The sequence below is a fragment of the Aquarana catesbeiana genome, linkage group LG03, assembly GCF_042186555.1.
Source record: "Aquarana catesbeiana isolate 2022-GZ linkage group LG03, ASM4218655v1, whole genome shotgun sequence".
Classification (NCBI taxonomy): Eukaryota; Metazoa; Chordata; class Amphibia; order Anura; family Ranidae; genus Aquarana; species Aquarana catesbeiana.
Window position 1 is genome coordinate 606,197,593 of NC_133326.1, and position 15,170 is coordinate 606,212,762.

The 15,170-nt window shown below is 41.8% G+C and overlaps 1 protein-coding gene across 2 annotated transcripts in view; it reads right to left on the bottom strand.

Moving 5' to 3' along the window:
* The window catches only part of DBNL (drebrin like), a 50,441-nt gene extending 37,410 nt beyond the window's left edge, over positions 1-13,031 (bottom strand). For both annotated transcript variants that reach the window (XM_073622195.1, XM_073622194.1), the window contains exons 1-4: positions 12,975-13,031; positions 12,648-12,760; positions 12,481-12,555; positions 135-278 (exon numbers count right to left, since the gene is read on the bottom strand). In XM_073622195.1, the coding sequence (XP_073478296.1) occupies positions 135-278; positions 12,481-12,555; positions 12,648-12,743 (315 nt within the window). In that variant the 5' untranslated portion in view covers positions 12,744-12,760; positions 12,975-13,031. The remainder of the gene's footprint in view (positions 1-134; positions 279-12,480; positions 12,556-12,647; positions 12,761-12,974) is intronic.
* Positions 13,032-15,170: the final 2,139 nt, after the last annotated feature.

The window sequence follows — 15,170 nt, forward strand, 5'->3', positions numbered from 1 at the left end:
AATACCTGTGCTGACAGCATATTGCCATATGGATTAGAACAGGCTTACAGCAGCACCCCAGAATCAAGCTTTTGTGCCTCTTTGGAGTCACAACCCTGTGTCTACCAAATGTCCTTTTCAATACCAAAACTTACCACAGGGCCCTGAGGAGCATCACTGCCTCTGCTACTCTCTTTATGGAAGTTATAGTTGGCTCCAGAGGCTTTGGCCACCTTCTCCATAATAGTTTCTGGTTCTACATCCTCATCAGCACGGGCATTGATTGTGACATGGGCTCCCTTAGGGAAAAAAAATGAAAATGTAGAGATTAAAAAAAAAAAAAAAAAAGACAGCGTCCCTGCAATGTACCATGTGTGAAGCGCCTATCTGATTATCAGAATACGTGTATGTTGCTGTTGTGAACTTTCTATGTCATTATTCTCTGACATTAGACAATACTCTTGTATGGACTCTCTGGAGCTTTGTGGTTATTTGTTTGGTTTGTTGATTACTCAAACTTTTTCCCTGATTAAAAAAATAAAACAAACACACAGCAAGTGCAATTATGAAAATTCTTTGTGAACCTACCTAGCTGAACCTGGCTGGAAAACATGACCGAAAGACAGGCCTAAAATGACGTAAAATAAAATAAATGCAATATGTTTAAAAGAGAAGTATGGTTTTTTTTTTGGGCTAATCATACTAATCATACTTACCTAGGTGGATGGAGCATTAGTCCTAGGCTGCATCCCTCCCCCGCCGTCTCTGCACGGAGAACCGAGCCACCGAACATCGCCGATGGCTCAGTTCTCAATCCTCCCCGAGCAGAGAGATGCCGACTGTCAGAATCGATCCTGCTCTGCTCCTCTGCACTCATTGGAGCGCTGAGCTGTGGAGGGGCGGGGAGCGGCCGTGTCAGCGGCTCAATGAGACTGCCATCAATCAAGGCAGCTGGCGGATCCAGACTTGGGAAGACAGGATGACGCGCTGCCTCGACTTTAGACCGCTCTCCGCAGAAAATGGCTCACAGGAGTGCAAAACGAGGAGAAGTACAGCCTAAAAAGCTCAGCCTGGACTTCTCCTTTAAACATAAGTCTGCAAAAGCATTTGATACAGTTCCCCATAAATGCTTAATTTACAAGCTGAGGTCCCCAGGCATGGACCATAAGGTTTGTTCTTGGGTAAAAAACTGGTTACATGGGCGCGTCCCAAAGGGTGGCGATAAATAACGTGTAATCAGATTGGTCTGGACTGGTGGGTGGGGTACCCCAAGGTTCTGTCTTGGGACCAATTCTATTCAGTTTACTCATAAATGATATAGGCGGATGGGATAAATAGCTCAATCTCAGCTTTTGCGGACGACACAAAAATAAGCAGGGCAATAACTTTACATCAGGATATAGAAAATTTATACAAAGACCTGAACAAAATAATGGAGTGGGCAATTACATGGCAAATGAGGTTTAATGTGGAGAAATGTAAAGTAATGCACTTTGGGGCTAAAAACAAATGCAAACTACTCACTGGGGGGAGATCCGCTGGGGGAATCAAGGATGGAGAAAGATCTGGGGGTCCTAGTCTTTATTCAACCTATGTAACTACTATGTAACTATGTAAGTAGAATGTACCTCCCATCTCTCTCTTCCTTTGTTTCATCGCTGAAATGAAAGCTTTTTTTTTTTTTCCTCAGACTTCCTGTTCTAGTATGGCTACATTTGTTCTCCATGCCCCCATTGTGTATATGAACCTTCTCCTGCCCGTCCCCAAGATGGACTACACATCTACGTGACACATTCAGTTCTATGGGAATTGTAGTACGCAATGTGGGTAGCATGTGACCAGAAACAGCGTCCCCGCTGGCTGCTTTACACAAGTATAGGATATCTATGTATATAGTTAGTAAGGATAGGGAGCGTCACAAAAAGAAGCCTGAAATCAATGAGGAAAAAAACCCAAAAAACACAGTTGGGGTATACTTGAGATTTTAGAACAATTGATGTAAAAATATCTGAGTTTAGTTTCACTTTAATAGGAGTCGTAGGGTCAAACTAGGGAAAAACAGTCTTGGAAGTGGGCTTGTAGCAGCTACATTACAGTTTAGAATGACTTTAAAATCTGTCCAAGTTTGGTTTTAGAAATTGTCATGACTGCGCTTCATGCGTTCATACATTATTCTAATATGTACCCAATTTCTCAGAATTTTAGAAGTTTAAATTTAATACATGAATCTGTATGTACAGTTTTTTCCAATACTGACATTTTGAGGGAAAAGTATAAGGCACCTCCACCAATTTTTGGGTGATTTACAGGCAAGCTGGATGACGTACTGGCTTCTTTCATCTCATGGAGGAGATTTTAACAGGGTGATATCCCTGCACTGCACAAAGTCAATAAAAAGTCAAATAATATTATGTGAACACACACAACAAACAAAAATTAAATAGATCTGGTCATGGAGATATTTGAAGGGTAATACAACAAACTGAGTTTACACTAGACTTTAAGCCCTCGTTCACACTGAACACGGCATTGAAATTGTGCAACTTCATCCGAACTCACACAATTTCAAAGCCACATTTCAGTCCGACTTCGGGGACGACGTGAAAGACATCTGTGCGGGTTCATGCACAGATCTCTATTGAAGTTGCCAGAAGTAGTGCAGGAACTACTTTTGAAAATCGGTGCGGCACCACAAAGTTGGCGTCACAACGATTGGGACAGTGCCATTGGCGGCAATAGGCTGCGATTTGACTTGTCGAATTGCACCGATGTGATGTGAACTGGGGATTAATAGCAGTACTGGCTGGAATTCCAAGATTGCTCCTTAGACCATACATGCCCTGTTGTTTCCCCTAAGGAAGTCTCCAAACCACAATGGCCAGAAACTGTGTGTCCTTTTCAGCGGCCATAACTATACAAACAGGGGATCCAATGTACAGATCACCCATAGTAGCCAGCAGAACTAGGACCATTGTGAAGGTTCAAATGAACGTAACAATGTAAAGAAGGAAATTAAAGAAATGAAAGTAGGTGAAAATTCACAAACAGCAGGATGTTCAAAGGATGCTCCGTTAAACATCCATTCACAAAAGGCAATAGCTTCTTCATGCAGTGACCATAAGGTTTCTTTCACTCTATATCAGTGGTCTCCAAACTGTGGCCGGATGCGGCCCTTTGCTTGTCTTTATCCAGGCCTTAAATAAAATCCAGGCCTTCCTCTCAATGACACCAACAATGGGGCACCATTCCTCCAACTGATACCAATAATGGGATGCTATTCCTCCCTCTGATATCAACAGTGGGGCACTATTACTCTCATTTGAACCAATAATAGGGTATTGCTTACTCCTATTGATAGCATGGAATTTTCTACTCCCACCACCCACAGTCCAGGTCCCCCTGAAGCACAGTAAACTGGACATTGGTTTGGAAAGTTTGGAGACCCCCCTGGTCTATATACTTAAAATTGTAAATGTTCTAAAGAGCTGCAAGTTTTTATTACTTGGATTACTTCTTTTCTGTTAGGAACATGGCAGGTCTGATTCTGCACTAGGTTTAGAAGGTGGTCAGTTCCTGAACTATCTGCTTTAAAATACAAGTATCCATGAAAATGAAAAATCCAGAAAGCATTTTACAGGTAGAAATATAAAGCATGTAAAGTCGTTTCTCAGATGACTCAACAAGGAGGAGCTGTGAATGAGGAAGATTAAAGTCTTCACTTCCTAGAACATCCATAGCTTGTGTGGAAGGAAATATGAATCTCTGAGGACAATCAAAAGGGGAGGCAAAGAAGGGCAGAGCTCAGAGAAATTAAAAGATAAAATGCGGAAAATAAAACTGGTCTAAGCATCACGAGACAGCCTGAAAAATGACTACAGCACAGGCAGAAAATTAAGAAAAAAAAAAAAGATTCTCAATCAACTATAACTGCTCCAATATAACAAACATTCAGTCAAGAAACGGAACAATTTAGCTTCATAAATTCTCTATTAACTGGAAGAACACTCCATAACCACTGGTGCCTCAGAGTACCCAGCCGCTTTCACTTCTTGCCAATCTGTGGCATAAGGTCATTTGGACAAGTCTAAATGCACTGCTTTATAGGCAGTCTTCTAATACACTAGCCTGCTCTTGTCAGTTTTGCCATGTAATGCATAGGATCTCAAAAGAACATGAGATGCTTTGCATGTGCTCAGGACAATTGCAATGGCATCCGCACACAGCAGTAGCAGTGCTTGTAGAATTTAGTGAACAGCACCAATGCAGGGAAGTCGGAGATGGTCCCTTCAATATAGAGACCACTACTATGGGATCAGCATACTCAAATATTTAATAAAGTACAAATTACCTAACCGATTAAAAAAAAAAAATGATGGGGCCAATGGAAAGTGAATACTGACTAAAACTAACATGCTTTAGAAGCACATTAAAAACGGAACTTCACTTTCTCAATCAGCATTGACCGTTTTTAATCCTTATGCTGCTAGCATTAGTAAATAGATAAGTAAATATGATATACTTTCCTGTTGTAAACTTTTTAATTTTTTTTTTTTTTACTTTTACATTTCTTCAGTTACTTCCTGGTTTCCAGGCCTGGGGAAAATATGTCATACATCCCAGGAGTCTTCAGGATGGGAGAAGGGCGTTTCTTAGCTAAGCACTCTCCCCTGCCTGCACGCCTAGGCTAAGGGCAGATGGATTCCAGGAAGTAAATGCTTCATGAATTGTCTGTCCTTGCTCAAGATGGCCATGGCCAGAAATGCTATGGGGTGTATTTCAAAGTGATTTCTAAGCAAAATAAAGCAGAGAGACATGGATGGATGAGGGAAGTTTGCTTTGATAATTAAAAATTTAAATAAAAATAGCATTTTCAGTTTGTAGTGTCCAGGTGCATAGTAGTTCACCTTTAAGGCTTGATTTACACCATTAATGCAATAATACACACATCTGTGCATTTTGAAAAGGCTGCCAAATTCAGCTCACCAATTTTATTACACAGAACAAAAGAAACATAGTAGTGCATTACTGAGCTTTGTAGTGCACTGCAACACAGGTGTGTATTGCTTTCAAAAGCAAATACCACTACAGCACATCAACACACAGAAAAGGGTGTTTGCTGTGTGTTGGTGTGAATCCTGCCTAAAGAATAACTCGGCTATACACTAGTTGCATATTATCTGCCCAAATAAGCTGAACAACAAACAGCGCGGGTGCAGCATAATACACTAAAAACACATTTATTGGCGCTTTTTGTTGTTTTGATTGTTGCAGAGATCTCTTCACATCTCTTAGGAGCTGCCTTCCGAGTGCTGCTTCTGTCCCTGTGACTACTGTTGCTGGGACAAACATGTTATGCCCGGTGGATGCAGCGATCACCCACCTCTTGCGCCATCTATACCAATGTACTGTCAAATAACAAAGCCTGCTGTGCAAAAGGAAAAAAGTTCTGGTTTCCATGGGGTCTGTTAGGCCCAAGAGGAAGAATTAAAACACTTAAGACCTATGAATGGTCTGCCTTCCTCCTAACATGTCAAAGCAGCAAGGCTGAATCAGGGAACCCAAATCTGACCCCATGATGCAACAGAAGTATCCCTTTTCATCTGTATGATGCCAAACGTGTGTCTGGACAGTTTCTAGCAGTATGTGTTTTGTTTTATTACATCTTTGATAAGGGGGGACATTAACATTAGTAACATTTTACGGAGAGTTTGAGCCACAGCACTGAAGAGCCTGTACAGATACACAACTAAAAAATGCTTTTTAGGGTTCATTCACAAGGGTGTTCAACGTAGGCTTGGTGCAGCCATTTCACTGGCAGAATTCTTCCCCATCTGATTCCTTTGCAAGCAATTTCTCTGGCATCCAAACATTTGCAAACATTACTGAACCCTAATGAAGGGGGAGCATGTTTTGCCCCTTAACACATTTTTACGATATCGTGTGAATCATTAAAAGCACTTTTGGACTCCTTTATGTATTTGTTCGGGCACTTCTTATGGTTTGGGCTCCGAGTGACATTCCTGGGTGCTCACTGGAGGGTAGCCCTGGTTACACGTGAGCTGTCTTTACTACTCTATCAATAAGTATTGGATTTTCAGTGACTCTTGGATGTATCCTTTCAACAAATTAAAGTTGTAAAGGCACAAAGTTTTTTACCTTCATGCATTCTATACAGAAGGTAAGCAGTCTTAGCTCTGAGGAAGGGGGTACACCCCCGAAACACGTCAGCTTTATATCCCTTGATGAGACAGGTTTATATGTGTCCGCACTGCTCAGTATTGTGTGGTTCTAAGGCTCATTGATAGTTGCCATTTTGTTAGTACCCATTTTTATCGATTTTATCATTTGATAAATGTTTTTTCGGTAATGAACTAGGTGCGTGCAACTTCCATTTTGTTTGTTTTTGTGCATTCTATGCATGAAGGTAAAGCGGCAGCCCCCCTAATACTTACCTGAACTCCCTCTCGATCCAGCGATGTCCAGGAGAGCCTTGCCTCTTCAGCGACTCGCACTCCTGATTAACAGCAGCGGGAGCTAATGGCAAGAGCCAAACACAGCCAGTGAGCCAATCACGAGATGGAACATGTGAGACTGGACACACACACAGCAGCGGCTCAGCTTGGGTGCCCCCATAGCAAGCTGCCTGCTGTGGGGACACCCAGCAGGAGGGAGGGGCCAGGAGCACCGGCTTAGGATCCCAGAAGAGGAGGATCCAGGCTGTTCTGTGCAAAACAATTGCACAGAGCAGGGTATGTATACCAGGTTTGGTATTTTTTTTTTTTTTTTAAACGGAAAACCAAGACTTTAATAGCTCTTTAGCTTTAAACTAACAATCAAAGTCGATGAAAAGCGTGTCTAGTTTTGCTACTTTGTTTTATAAAAGTCAATATCACCAAAAGAAAGCCGCCTTATATCCTAAAAATAAAAACTGTATATGTATTATTTTTTTTAATTTAAAGTAGGAACTATAGACAAAACTTTTTATTTTTCATTTGGGATAGAGCAAGGGAGGGTTTTAACTCCAAACAGATTTTTTTCGTCATCTTTGTCCAATTGCAGAGATTTTCCTTCACTTCCTGTCCCATAGCCAAACAATTAAGGGAATTTCATGGGGACCCCCGGGTCACCAGATCTAGTGTCCCCATGGGAAGATTTCCCCTCTATTACTTTTCTGGGGACAACCCAAAAATTGGGACTTTCTTTTACTTTCAATAATAATGGTAAAACAGGAAAAATAGATATTGGTTCCCCCCATTAAGGAAATTTACACTAGCAATAAAAACAGACAAGCATTCTAATCCTTCTCCACTCTATCCAAAACTTAAAAAAAAGTTTTGCCTTCAGTTATACTATAAGGAATGACAAAATTTTAGCTAAATAAATAGGCCCACAGCAGAAATATAAAAAGGTTTCTGGTCCACAACGGTATACAGGTGTGAGAGCTGAACTGGTTAATTAAAACAATGTTGTACGTGGCTGACAATATGCAGAAATCATCCACACATACACAGACAAAATGATGGCTAATCAATTCCTCAAGGATGACAATCCAGAAGTGATTTTACTGGGTTGAATGGTCTGACATTTATTGGAATTATTTATTTTTGATGTCCGGCACTGCACCAGCTCTAATACAATCCTTATGTGTGTCTAAATTAACAGTTCCTGTCTAGGTCACACATTTCTACATTCTGCATTCACGTGGGGCTGGCTGCTCTGGTTACCATCAGGTGGCTGTAAGCAACATAGACAATCCTTTACATATCTCCCTCCATAAGGAATGATGCAAATCCCAGGATGCGCTTAATTCTCTAGTAGGATGCCCTGTAATCTATGATGATGGCTCACCAAGTTTGATAGCATATGCTTGTACAAAAGTTTGCCAAATCCAGCCTGAAATGGTAGCAGGCAATGCTGCAAGGTCCCTTTGTGGAACCTCTGAAGCCACGAACAAGGAATCTGACTTGCAAAACAGGAATTGCCACTCAAATACAACTGAAGTAACTTCCTTAGGGTAGACTGGCTTGGGGCAAAGCAACTGGTCTTCACTCAAGTAAAAAAAAAAAAGTCAGTAACTCTTGGGCAAAAAGGGGGATTATAGAATACAGAATGGCCTTATCCTTATTAAGAAACACATTTTTTTTTAAATTTACCTGTAAATCCTTTTCTTGGAGTATATCGCAGGGCACAGTACCTGCATATCCATTACAATAGGGTTACGCTGCCACATTCATTCAGATTCACATTCAAACAAGGAGCAGTATCCCTGCGTCCCGTGATGTACTCCAAGAAAAGTATTTTACAGGTAAGCCAAAAATCCCAATTTTCTTTCCAAAAGGTTGCGTCTGCAAAGGCCCGAACGTCCACCTGGTAAAATGAATATCCAAAGAGCAGGCGAGAGCCTTACAAACTTGAGCTATCAAAGTCTGACGTTGACTAGCTCAGGAAGCACCAGCACTCCTGACTGAATGAGCAGTCACCAAGAACAGCAGAATTTTGCCTTTCAGACCACAATCATGAAAAATAAGCCGACAGATTCAATGAGAAGATGGTAGATTTGGAATTCGCAAGACCCTTTCTTGGACCTTTAGAAAACACAAGGTGGGAATCCGATTAACAAATTGCAGCAGTCAACTTCAGGTAAATGTCCTCCACCATCTGAGGCTTAGAACAGAAAAGTAACATAATGTGCTTGTTAAGATAGAACAAAGATCACCTTATGAAAAAAGGGTAGCTGAAACCACCTTGTCACAATGGATTTCTAGGAATGGTTCCTTATAGGCAAGAACAGCCAATTCTAAAACTCTACAAGCTGAGGTAATGGCAGCCAGAAAAATTACATTATACCAGGGGAATGTCCCAGATGGGAACAAATGGACCTGTTTGCAATACAGAAAGTACCAAGTTAAGGTCCCAAAGAGTCAACAGAGTCCTGACTGTTGTACAGTATGCCTGACCCCTTTGACCCCTTGTACAAAGACACACTCCAAGGAATGCGAAGCCATGGAAGTGAACTGCCAAGGTCGAAATCTGACCCTTGAGTGTGCTCAAAACCAGACCCCGGTCAACTCCTAATTAAAGAGATACCAGAATGCAGCCCACATCATACTTGAAGTGATGGTCAAGGCAGAAGGTTTTTTATCTTAATGCATTAAGAGAAAAAGCCTTCTGTGTGCAGCAGCCCCTCTAATACTTACCTGAGCCCCATTGAGATCCAGTAAGGTTGTAGGAATGTCTCGGCTGCCCGTGACCCCCCTCATTGGCTGAGACAGCAGCATGGCACCACTGGCTCCCGTCGATCAAAGTCAGTCAGCCAATAAGGAGAGAGAGGGGGTGGGGCCAGGCCACAGCTCCGTGTCTGAATGGACACAGGGGGCTGTGGCTCAGCTCTGGTGCCCCCATAGCAAGCTGCTTGCTGTGGGGGCACTGAACAGGAGGGAGGGGCCAGGAGAGCCGAAGAGGGACCCGAGAAGAGGAGGATCCAGGCTGCTCTGTGCAAATCCACTGCACAGGGCAGGTAAAGTATATTTTTTTTTATTAAAAATAACAAACAACAACAAGAAAATACAATCACTGAACCTCACACCCTGAAAAATAAGTCTGATGATAAATCTTCCACAAAGCCATCTTCCTAGCCTCAAGAAGGGTAGGGGATAACCGAATAGGATAGACACCTGTTGCTCAAGACCCTGGCTTCAATAAACATGCTGTTATGGCCACTAACCATAAAGAAGGATGAAAGACTGTGCCTTGCAACAGGAAGTTGTGTCAAACTAGCAGGGTCCATGATTTGCCCACCAATAAGTTTATAACATTGAATGAACACAGTCTCCTGGGTGGGACTAGGGTAACTGGAATTGCTGAAATGCCTTCCACCCAAATACTGTGAAACAGACAAGGTAGAAGCTGTAGAAAGGCATTCATTATGGAAACCAGATCCCACAGTGTTACCAGAGCATTCATTACGAATGATTGAGGGTCCCTAGTCCTGGATAAGAACCCATCCCATTTTGCGCTGAATCTAGATGCCAGAAGATCGACATCTGGGGTTTTCCGTATCCAACAAAGCTCCTCCAAAGCCAGCTTTTCACTGAGAAAATCCGCCTGGCAGTATTCCACACTGGGAATGTGGACAGTGGACAAGGCAGAAACATGAACTTTGACCCAAGACAGAATGAGATCCATCTCCTCCTGAACGGCCAGACTTCTGGTGCCCCTCTGATGTTTATTCATGCCCCCGCCATGGCATTGTCTGAATGCACCCTTACAGGGAGACCTGTCAGTCAGCTGCACCAACCAATGCAGTAGAATAAAGTTGAATCGCCCTCAATTCCAGGATGTTGATAGGAAACTTCTTCTCCTGTAGGGATCCACAGATACTGGTATCGGTGTCGATACTGAGTATTTTCACGAGTACTCTTAGTCATGAAAATGCTCCGATACCCGAAATAGATACCTTGCGGTGTGATTTGCGTTTTTACAAAATGAATGGACGCAAATCACACTGCAAAAAATCAAATGCGCTTTTCCCCCACCGCTCCTGTGTGTGTGAACCCAGTATAAAAAAGGGAAGCGCCATCTAGTGCAGCAATGGGCAGCTTATTAAAAAATGTTATAAAGTCTTTTATTAAAGTACATATCTAGTCGAAGCCAAATCTGCATAGTGTCCCCGTCCCGCTGATGACTGAAAACCACCTGGAGGTGATGTATAAGCGGACTGCCCTTCAAGCTGACATCACTTCTGCCCTAGAGCCACAGGGGTCCTGGAACTTCTCCTCCAGCAGCTGTGCTTTTCTATCATCAGCGGGATGGGGACACTATGCAGATTTGGATTTGAGGAGATATGTACTTTTTAATGTGAGTTGTTATACCTTTTTTAATAAACTGCTCATTGCTGCACTAGATGGTGCTTCCCTTTCTATACTGGGTACCCAGGAGCGGTGGGGGGAAATCTCAAAGTTTCGGACAGGAACCGCACTTCTGTTCAAATCGCATTCAATTCTTTGCAGTGCAATTTTAGCCCATTCATTTTGTATGAACGTAAATCACACCGCAAAGTATCGGTACTCAGCATCGGCGAGTACTTGACCGAAAGTATCGGTACTCATACTTGCCGATAAAAAAATGGTATTGGTGCGACTCTACTCTCCAAGACTCCACCCCAGCATACTAGGCTGAAGTCTGTTGTCAGGACCTTCCAGGAGAGAGCAAGGAACATTTTCTCATCTTCAGCATACACGAGGAAAGGATACCAGAAAGCTGTTACTGTAATCCAGCAATAGTGGATGAAAATTTCTCCCTTGACACAAAAAGAATTGGAGGCGGGTGCCCCAGAGGTAATGGCAAGATGCAAGGGGCTGCCCCAAGGTTTCTCCCTGCCCTCATTCCCTTGACCCCCAGCTCTTGTATTGCTGAGACATGGTCTGTTCACAATATATGTGCACTCTAGCTACAAAGAGTAGCCCAAGTCAGCAGAGAGGACAGGTGTGAATAACACCAGAATAAATCCCTACTATCCTAGCAGGAAAGACGGTACCCCAAGGTATAGGAGAAGAAATTAGAACAAAAAAACAAAACACACCCGATAAGAATTTTAATCGCTCCTTTCTCTATCCAAAACTAAGGTTGGCTTTAGAGACACCTTAAATCTTACTGAAGCCATTGATCACACAGCAGAAAAAAGTAGTAAAGCAAACCCATCACTTTTTTATACCTTTTTTTTTTTAATCATTTCATATACGTCGATTAAAAACCATCTGCATATTTTTAAAGCATTTATGGGAGCCGTCATTTCAGATCCATTCAGCAGCATAAGCAGCACCCTATAACAGTTTACTGTAGTAAGGTGTCACTTTTCAGTAACCAATTTGTCTGTATATAGCAGAATAAAATGTCTAAAAGTTACAAAAGTATTTGCTTCATATTTTATATCTCCATTTGTAATTGAATAGCAAATATGAGGGCCCTGACGTGAGATTGTATTCCAGCAGAGCAAAAATAAAGAACAATAGGATGAAGAAGACAATGTGGATCAAATAAGGAGATCAGCAGCATATGACAACATGGATGCAGACAAATGTGGAATACTACATACATCTTCAGCTAAATACAGTTTTATTATCTATATCAGGGGTCTCCAAAATTTTAAAACAAAAAGGGCGAGTTTATTGTCCTTCAGACTTTAGGAGGAGGGCTGAATTGTGGACAGCGTGGGCAGAAAATGTCCCAGGCCCGGCATCAGTGACAATAAATATGGCCCCAGGGTTGGTGGTCAATAGGAGGAAGAGTAGTGCCCTTATTAGTAGGAGGAATAATATCCCATGATTGATATCAGTGGAAGAAATAATGCCCTATTGTAGGTGTCAGTGGGAGGAATAGTGCCCCAAGGGCCAGATAAAGGCTAGCAAAGGGCCATGTCTGGCCATCGAGCCGCAGTTTGGAGACGCCTGATCTAGATGATAATTTTCATCAATGCAATATGGGCATTCGGTAGTCTTGTACCTTTAAGAAGTTTGCAATGGTGCTGACGTGATTGGCACACACTCCTTTCCTGGCATCTTTCACACCCTCCCCTGTCTATAAAAGATAGAACGAAAAACAGAAGCAAGATAAGGACTAGGATAAAATCAATGAATGAGCAAATTAGTGATGTTGTTCTTTTGACTCACCCAATTAATGAGGACATATTTGGGAAGACCTGAGTTGGGGTCCTGCACTCTGCAGAAGGCATACATGACTTTCCCACTGCTCAGGTCATCCACCATTTCTTCCAGACCACCATCTGTGGAATTTTAGAGGGAACATAAAGGGGAAAAGACAGATGATAAATAAGGGAGGACATAGAAGACAAAAAGGCCAACATTATTTATGTAGAAGAAGCAATATGAAACTCAGCTGACTGCAGCTTATACATACACACACGGACGTGGTTAGACCTCTAACTACAGCAGCATAACGATTGAGTATGGAGATTAGTTTAAATAAAAACCACACACCTCCAGTCCCCGCCAGTCTGATGTCATTGCTGTTTCCTTCATATGTGTACAAAGCCCTGAAATGAAATGTTAGATCAGAATCAGACACCTTGAAACAATAGGCTGCGTTACTACGATCAATAGAAGTCTATACAGGCATTCATTAATAAAATCCATACACATTCCCTTTTTCCAATTTAAAAAAAAAAAAAAAAAAAAAACCACAACATAGCCATTATAAGGACTATACTTTTCCCTTAACTACTCTGTGTCAGGGGTCATGGGTCATGTTCACATCTGTGCATTTTCAACCAGTGCATTGTTTTTAGAAGGGGTCTGGGTTTTTTGACCGATGCTTCTAAAAAAGTGAATATCAGCCACACCAATAAATCGGTCAATCCCTATTACTTACTGTTCTTTTGTACAAGTTGTGGGGACAATTAGAAGGTGGAGGTGGGAGGCAAGGGTGGGGTATATTTGTACTGAAAAACATTTTTTAAATAAAATCAGAGGGTCAGGTGAAGGGGCGGGGAAATGGGAAAGGCGTTAGTGGCTTTTATGGTGTCCTTTTAAAGCAGAACTACACTTTGAAAAACACCTCTCTAGTGTTTGACTGTTGCCATCTTGAGTAAAAGGTAGAGGATTCATGTAGCATTTACTTCTTGTAATCCATCTGCCCTTAGCTCAGGCATGCAGGCAGGAGGGCGCGCCTCCCCTCCTGAAGACTCCTGGGCCTAGGCAAGAAACCAGGAAGTAACAAAAAATTAAAAAAATAAACACGTACAAAAAAAAAAAAAAAAAAAAAGTTAAACACAAGTAAATATATTAGATCTTACTATATATTTACTAATGCTAGCAGCAAAAGGATAAAATTAGTCAATGTTGATTAAGAGAGTTAAGTTCCACTTTAAATGAGGGCAAGCAGACAGAAAGTATATGATTTGCATATTAGCAGCCCACCAGTTTCAGAACCAGATATAAACTATTACTAGTTCTATCTAAACAGTTCTGCCATTAGAAACTGTAACTATATGTTCTATGGATCCCCTAACAGAACACTCAGTTTCTACAAGAAATGTCAGGGTAAGTGATGTGATCAATGCTGGCACTTGACGTTCTACAGAACCACTGATTGGCCAGAAGTGATGTAATACCATCTGATTCTGGGACACAACAGGAAGGATGTACAATCATAGAGCAAAGGATGAATGACACAAGTTATAATGTGGTCACCGTCTTTTTAGCACACGTAACAACTGCTGGGAACACTTTACTATGTCACCGCCATCCTAAAGCGTCACCATAGCACTGTATTGTCTCCCATCATATCTCCCCCCCCCCCGTTCGCCCCACCAGTGAGAGTCTGGAACAAAGTGGGTTAAACAAACACTTCCCACTTCTTACTTTGTGCACAGACTTCCTCAATCTGTGAGCTCAGAGCAGAACAAGAAATATGCGCAACTCAACAAGATCATCAGATAATGTCCAACCAAACAATACAGTCAGATAGCCAGCAATGTTTCTAAAGCAGTTATACTTCCATCTCATCCTATGGAATAAACATCTGCCAACCCCTCCACAAAATACTGCGGCACAGATCATTATTATAAAACAAAATATGTTGAATTAATTATAATACTAGAATAAAAGTATAACGCGCTTATAAAGTAAAGATGGTCATACACTATTAGGCTGGATTCACACCTATGCATTTTTAGTGCTTTTTGCATTTTGCAGATTTGCTGTACAGAACGTGTTCCATAGGAAATCATGTTAAATGGACTGTAGTGCAAATCTGCAAAATGCAAAAAGCACTAAAAATGCATAGGTGTGAATCCAGCCTTAGACTGTCTGGTGCAACCAATTTTTGAGGGCCCTTTTTAGATGGATGCAGTTGGGCACATTTTGAACTGCACTCAAACTGCACTGACAGCCCAAAATAAAAAGGTAATCCTATGGGCATAGTTCACATCATTGCAGTGCAGTTTAAAAAAAAAAAAAAAGAGAAGGAGGAGCATGCTGCATTTTTCTGCACCGCAAATGTAGGCAACGTGCTACAAAAACACACTTCAAATGCACTGCACCCCTTTAACCACTTGCCGTCTGTCCACCGTCAATTGACAGCGTAACGGTTCGGCTCTTGTTCTGGAACATCATCATATGACGGCGCCCAGTTTAGCCGTGGCTCTTTGCCCAGGTGGTCAGGCGATCACATAT